The sequence below is a fragment of the Curcuma longa genome, chromosome 2 (assembly GCF_044706935.1).
Source record: "Curcuma longa cultivar G26 ecotype Majalengka, Jawa Barat chromosome 2, ITB_CL_G26_1.1, whole genome shotgun sequence".
NCBI lineage: Eukaryota > Viridiplantae > Streptophyta > Magnoliopsida > Zingiberales > Zingiberaceae > Curcuma > Curcuma longa.
The window spans coordinates 3667110-3674403 of NC_133862.1; the positions used below are offsets into that span (position 1 = coordinate 3667110).

The window sequence follows — 7294 nt, forward strand, 5'->3', positions numbered from 1 at the left end:
GATCTGATGTTTTTTTTTTTTTTCTCTCTTTTGAAGGTTCTTGGAGTTTGTTTGTGTACTGAGTGATTTAATCACCTTGTCCATTTTAGAAACTAGCAAAGCTGATGATATCTAGGTACTGAGAATGATTTCTGCGCATGCTTGATCATGTAAATAGGTTAAGAAGACACTAAGTTTTAAGTTGAATCGAAGGTGTTTTCAGAACCATTTATAACATTCCTGATAAGTAAAATAGTTGATACACTGATTAAGAGATAGTTTTAGAATCCAGCAAACAAGAAGCACCAGAATCGTGGCAGAATTCACGAATCCCTGCATGGGTTTTGCGTTATAGGCAGAGCTCCATCGTATGCGCACCTTAGAACATCTGGAAGTCTCTTCACCACCCGAGGCCCTGTTGGCACTTTCCCAGATTTGGGTCTGATGTCCTTTATTCCCATTACATTGCCAACATGCAGACAACAAAACACAACATTAGGGTTTAGAGTGAATCAGGCATGATAATATTATGCTTGAATAAAAAATGCTACTTCTTTTTTACTTTTGTGCCAAAATGAGTCTTTTAGATTTCTTTCAGGGAAGTTCTTGAGAAATTGTGTTTCATGGAAGTATAAGGTGAAGTGGAACTGGAGTATGATGTTACAAAGAATAATTTTTCTCAGAGTTTCAGATTTGCATAGGATTGAATGAACTGAATAGGGTGGATTAGTCATAGAAATTCAACTGTCAACCTGGTCGAATATGGATGTAGGAATAGCAAGAGTTGCCACAGCATTTGGAGCGTCTACGATTCCTGATATCCTTCCTTCACAAGGACAGCATGAGAGTAGCAAATAGACCTGCATTGAGTATATACATTAGTTCATAGTTAATGCAATATCAATGAGTTGGGATAATGTGTGATAAAATCTTTCAGACCTGTTCTTTGGAGTACCCGAATCTCGAAAGGTAGTCGATGGCGTTAAGGACAGCACGCTTGTAGGCTACAGTTGCATCAAGGAAGTGCTGCCTCCCTGCCTCATCCACACTGATTCCTTCAAAGACTAACCATTCTGAAAACCTTGGTTCTACTGGCCCTATCTCAAAGATTGGGTTTACATGTAGAGGTGTTGGACCCATTGGTGTAAGGTATTCTCTCATTCCACCCCTTATGATCTCACACCTGCTTTTCAAGTAGATGATTATTAAGAATGATTCAAATTAGGAATTGATTTACTTTTACATTTTGAATTGTAGTTGATTGTTTTCAATATTTAGTATATTTAATTTTGGCATGAATATCTTTTACTTTGGTTGGAGATAAATGAATATCTCTTTTATATTTCTTATCATCTCAGTATAGATGCATTTAGTTGATAAATTTAATGTTTTTGCATTTAGTTAGTTTGTTCTCAGTTTCTTTTTATTATTATCATTCATTAGAAAAGAACAAAACTATCATTGTGCCACTAGTTTCTTATTTAATTCGATTGTCATCCATTAAAAAACTAAATGCTATCATTAGCATCTTTTCTTCATATTATTGTTCATGCACTTCTAAATTGAAATAACATGCACAAAATTCACAATCACGTTAGTCCATGCCTAGAGAAAACTCAATGTCATATTCCTGAAAATAATAATCATTATAAATTTAGACATATTAGGACAGAGGCCCTTGTTTGGAACAATAAATCCTAGTACATTTCTTGATTGATTAACGAAAATAGAAGAGTACTTTGACTATCATGACCTCTATTGATCGAGGGAAAGGGTGATAAATAGGAAGAAAATAAAGTTAAAGTCCATAAGGAAAAATAAACTGATCTTATTTCTTACTGGAAGGGACTTCCAAACAATAAGATGATGGATACAATATGCTATGTGAAGGACAATACTGAGACAATGCTTTATTGTTCCTTATGCATCAAAAAGGATGAGCTAATTGAATATGCTCACAACTCACATGGAGTCGAGTTCTCCTATGATGCAAATTAGGAATCAGTCTATCTTGTACATGCTTTGTTGTTCCTTATGCATCGAAAAGGATGAACTAATTGAATATGCTCACAACTCACTTGGAGTCCAAGTCGAGTTCTCCTATGATGCAACTTAGGAATTGGTTTATCTTTTACATTTTAAATTATAGTCGATTTTGGTTATTGTCCTATCTTAGGTGTCAAAAGTTCGGTTTCTTTTAAGTTGAACTTTTAATTTGGTTATGGTTTAATGAGCATCTTTTAGTTTGGCAGGATTTTGTATTTTTAAGTTGGTAAATGGGTGTAATTTGTCATGTTGAAGCCTTTAAAAAGACCACAACTCCCCCTTTGTATCATTTATCATTGTGGGAAGTCTAGTGCTTTGTGTTCATCTCTCTGCAACATGATACTGCATCACACTTCCTTTAAAGATACTTAAAACAATATTTGAGTCTCAGCCCTCCTTTTCAAGCATTTCTTTCCTTTATTTTCTTTTCGATGATCAAAGCTGAAAGCAACTATGATGGACCTTCATATTTTATGATTCTTGCTAAATTTTCTTGTCTTATTTTATGCTAACTTATATAATATATAGAAGCATATAAACAAACATGCAACTGAGAGTTTGAGAAGTTACTTGAGTTCTAGGAATCCACTCATTTCTATTGCTCCACAGAATGAGACTTCACCATCTCCTTGGGAAAAATGCATATCGCCAGTACTAAGATTTGCTCCTTCCACAAACACTGGAAGGTACACTTTTGAACCTCTACTTAAATTTTTGATGTCACAATTCCCTCCATTTTCCCTTCCAGGAATTGTCCTTGCTGCCTCATTTGCAATCTTCCCCCATTCAGGGGTTCCTTCTTTTATCTACAATATCAACAAATTAAATTTATACATGAGAAACTGAGTTTCTTTTACATACATCAAGTTCCACTTGAAATGCAAAGAAAACAATCTTTCCTACTGCATATGTTTAAGCTGATAGGCCTCTGGATAATCAGACTAAACCATATACCTTATCAATAGTTGAGACTTTTTGTAGCCTGAAACTTTCATACATATACTTTCAAGGTGACAATAAGAACCTGAGGGTCAAGGGTAGAAATCTTACTCCTCGTGTTTCTAGACATGCCGGCATGAGGCAACTTCGACATGGACAGCTTTCTAAAGTTTGCAGACGATTGATCTAACTATGATTGCTTGTCTTGGTTAATGCTAAAGAAATTTATTTCAGATTCCTGATGCTTTAAGTTGTTAGTTTCAGCATGTTCAATTAGTTTCTGTTGTTCATTTAGCAATTTCCTATTCTCTGAAAATCTTTTTGAGTTCTCAAAGTCTAAAATGGACAGGTTCTTTGTAGGATTTTACCTTTCCGAGGAGGCAATTCTTTGCGGTCGGTAAGTTCGCGAGCGGTCTCTGGTGCACAATTTCACATAATTTCAGCAATCTAACATCAGTTTCTGCCAGTTTCTTTTCCCTTTCATTCCATATCTGTAGAAGTTCAATGGAAGGTGCTGTTCCAACTATCCCCGGGTGAGTCAGGCCTGGGAATCTAACACCTACAAAGCCGAATCAACCTCCTTAAGAGGATCAAAATGTCGAAAAGTCGAAAGAGTCACACCATGGCACCTGGTATGTTAGGAGAGTATGCATATATTCCTTCAAAGTACCAAATGGCTTTAGTGGCACAAGGGAAGTGATCTGTTAAAAACCCTCCACCATTCTCTCTATCGAATGTGGCAGTATAACCCCATTCATCACCAGGAAGGGGACCCAAGTTGCATATTTCAACTGCTAGAAGATCACCGGGCTTCGCGGGCACCCCTTTCGCATCGAGAACTCTCAGAGGGCCACTGAGATAATGAGTCTGTGAAAGGTACAGTATCAATGTCAACTATATTAACTACCAAGTATGATACTGAGAAGATCCAAACATGCAACTTACAATTGTTGTATCGATGGTCTTTACATCTTCGGCAGAGTCGTTATCGCCAATCCGACCTCCAGTCCAGTCGACCATCTCGACGCGGAAGAGCTCCCCCTCGGTGACATCGGCGACGGGGGGTATGTCGGGGTGCCAGCGGTTGTGCAGGGGAAGTTTTTGCTCCCAAGGCCTCTTCTTCACATCTATGGGCACCACAATTCTTGGAGTTAGAGGAGCCATGGCTGGAAATGGATTCTCCAAGCTTTGTGATGTGGTTGATGATAGAACAAGGTGTGGATTTTTGCTAATGGAGGTTTGAAGATTGCATCAGTTGTCTCTTTCAGAAGGGCCAGCTAAACTTTTGTTCTGTTTCATCTGTAAGCTAACTGTTTGTTTGTGGTGCTGGATTTTTTTAAATGATTCCATTCCTTGATTTTCACGCTAAAAAATTCTTATAGAGAATTAAAATCAATTTGTTTTTTATTAAAAAAGAAATACTTTTTTATTAGAAGTGGGTCAGGTTTGGTTTGACCTTTAGGCAAAAGAACTCCCCAAAGTGGACCTTCTTTTCTTATTTATTTTCCATTAAAATTTATTGGTTGTCTAAGTAATATTATTCTAGAAAATGTATTTGATCGTAATATTCAAATTGAAATTAATGAAACAAATATCACATTTTTTTAATCATAATATTAATCATCACTTTAAAGCACTGAATTTTTTTTTTTGATAGGGCTGTATTAATCAAAATTGTTAAATATTATAAATTTATAAATTTATTTATTTAAAATTAAATTATTTTTTTAATTTTGATTAATTTAATTTAATCAAATAAAAACATTTAAAATTCGAACCGAATTAATTAATTTTTTTTAAAAAAATAATTAAAATTTTAAAAAATAACAAAATCAAAATTATAAATTCGATTTATTTGATTTAATCAAATTTTTATTCATTTTTAATTTTTGATTCAAATTAGTCCATTGCTTCAATTTACAATTTCTAGATGATATATTTGGGTGGTTCCTTGAAAAAGAATTAGACAACGGCAAGCAAAAATAACCCAATTTCAGAGATTGAGTGCGGATCGGCATGATTTCCGACGACAAGGTTAATCAGCAATTAATCGTAATATTAATCATTAATTAAAATACTGTTTTTGATAGGGTTGTATTATATTAAAATTGAATTAAACTGAATTAATTGAAATCGAAATTAAAATTTAATTAAATAAATTAAATAAAAATTGATTAAATTAAATAAAATAATCAAATTTTTTTAAGGATTATAAAAAATTTATCAAATTAGAAATTTATAAATTTACATATTTAAAAATTTTAAAAATTATTTTTTTATTTTAATTAATTCAATTTATTTAATTTAATTGAATAAAAAAATTTAAAATAAAATTATAAAAAAATTAAAATTTTAAAATGATTATCCAATTTAATTAAATTTTTAATCATCCTTAATTTTTATTCAATATATTCAGTTTAAAATTTAATTAAAAAATTTGGGTGGTTTTTAAATATTATAAAAAAGTTTATCGACAGGTTAGGCATTCGTTTCTTATAATTGATTATTTTCCCAGTATTGTTTGATTCTGTCCTTATCTCCTAATCTTCTTTGCATTTTGTGCATACTGCAGATCCATTTGACTTAATGGACTTGGGAAGACTTGAACTTTGACTTAATTTCATCAGGATTTTATGAACGGCACTTGCTTGTTCACTTGAAGTTTCAGAAATAAAAAATGTCAACTTGCAAGCAGTTTTCCCGAATTGATACTGCCGAGCTCAAATCTCAGCTGTATAGGAAGCTTGGGCGTCAAAGAGCGGAGAAGTACTTCTATAACCTCAAGCGGTTACTCAACTTGAGACTCAGTAAGTTGGAGTTCGAGAAATTGTGTTATAGTATTATTGGGAAGGAAAATCTTGCTCTCCATAATTTGTTCATCAGATCAATCCTTAGCAATGCTGGTCTTGCATTTGCTCCACCTAGTAGAGAGACACTTACTGGAAATTCACGGACATCCCAAATGTCTAGCTTTGGAGAAACATTTCCTACATCTCCTCGGAGAGGAAGATCCATAAACAGTAGGGACCGGAGATTAGCTGACCGATCTAGGCTACTTGGGCCTTATGGGAAAATTCAATGAGGACATGTTCAAGAAGTCACTAACTCTGGTGATCTACAGAAGTCAAAAGAGCAGCAAAGTGCCCGGGAATTGATATCTATTGGTAGCAAAGCACTAACTTCCGTGGAGGACGGGGAAGAGGTCGATCAATTTCGATATACAACTGGAGAAAATGTGCTTGCAGTTTTCAGAAGAATGAAAGCTGACCTATGTATTGTGACTTTGTTCTTGGCGGTGGATTCTTGATGATACTACAGAATGCAATTAGATGGTCCTATGCCTCTTGAAGCTTTCTATACTGTGAAGCAATAATATGTTTTTTTGAAAGTTCAAGACATGCAAAGTTGCACCAAGATTCATGTCAGCATGTGTCATAAAGGACAAAACATTCATTGTTCCTTCATAGGTTTGATCATTCTATCAAACTCCAATTTTCCCATGTTAGATCTTACATTGTAAATAATCCAATTTGACAGCAGATCAAAAGAAATTATAAGTTCATAGTCATTTCTGAGTATGAGTTGTGCCAGTAAATGATATACTAATTTCGACCTCGTGTCATTTTCGAGACTATACTTGGGCTTTCTAGTTTAACTTTATGAGGTTAGGCAATTCACCACTCATATGGTTTGATGAACAATAGTTTAACATTATTTATTATCGTACCTTGATTAAATTCTGATATCTCTTTGTGACAGAGCCATCTATTGTCAATCGAAGAGTAGAATGGTTTAATTTCATTGTCTAGACTTGGATCAATCATAGGCTTTAAAGCATGGAAATTATTACAAGATGCCCATGCAACTTAATATAGATAGTCCATAACCTAATCTTGAATTAGATGAACTGATATTGTTATATATCGCAAGGCTAACGTTATAATGTGCTTCTTAGTTCTCATCAAGTATAATCTAATGCCTGAGACAGAAAACAATTTGATGTTGGAAATTAACTAATTTCCAAGAGTATCATGTATCAATGTATAAATCATTTTCAGTAGACCAAATAACTTGAACTTTTTATATTAGCCGTAACTACATAGAGTTGCAAGACCCATTTGAATTGAATGGGATGATCTAAACTCCAATAATCTGATGTTCATTGTTATGTTCATTTCTCATTTGTAATATGAAAATTTCATCCTAGAATATAAATCTGGTAATCTTTGAGTACCATGTATATGCAGGGATTGTCAAACAATAACTTGTTTAAGATATGATTGAGGAAATGAAAATGAACATCCATGTTGAATTAGCTACTACAAGTTTT

General features: G+C 33.8%; 1 protein-coding gene and 1 pseudogene across 1 annotated transcript; one reads left to right on the forward strand and one right to left on the reverse strand.

The window, feature by feature from the left end:
• Positions 1-181: 181 nt before the first annotated feature.
• Positions 182-4175, reverse strand: LOC141822162 (uncharacterized). Its single transcript, XM_074709593.1, has 7 exons — positions 3910-4175; positions 3594-3831; positions 3333-3523; positions 2596-2831; positions 919-1162; positions 732-839; positions 182-428 (listed from the first exon to the last, which is right to left on the reverse strand). The coding sequence occupies exons 1-7, from the start codon at positions 4126-4128 to the stop codon at positions 303-305; spliced, it is 1362 nt and encodes a 453-aa protein (XP_074565694.1). The 5' UTR covers positions 4129-4175; the 3' UTR covers positions 182-302.
• A 1466-nt stretch (positions 4176-5641) lies between these two features.
• Positions 5642-6271, forward strand: LOC141819712 (uncharacterized; annotated as a pseudogene).
• The last annotated feature ends 1023 nt before the right edge of the window (positions 6272-7294 follow it).

Excerpts from the sequence above, each read along its gene's own strand:
- LOC141822162 (XM_074709593.1), bottom strand. The coding sequence starts at position 4,128 with ATGGCTCCTCTAACTCCAAGAATTGTGGTGCCCATAGATGTGAAGAAG. Across the intron at positions 3,832-3,909 it reads AGACCATCGATACAACAATT|ACTCATTATCTCAGTGGCCC; the intron begins GTAAGTTGCATG and ends TACCTTTCACAG. Across the intron at positions 840-918 it reads TCGGGTACTCCAAAGAACAG|GTCTATTTGCTACTCTCATG; the intron begins GTCTGAAAGATT and ends TACTCAATGCAG.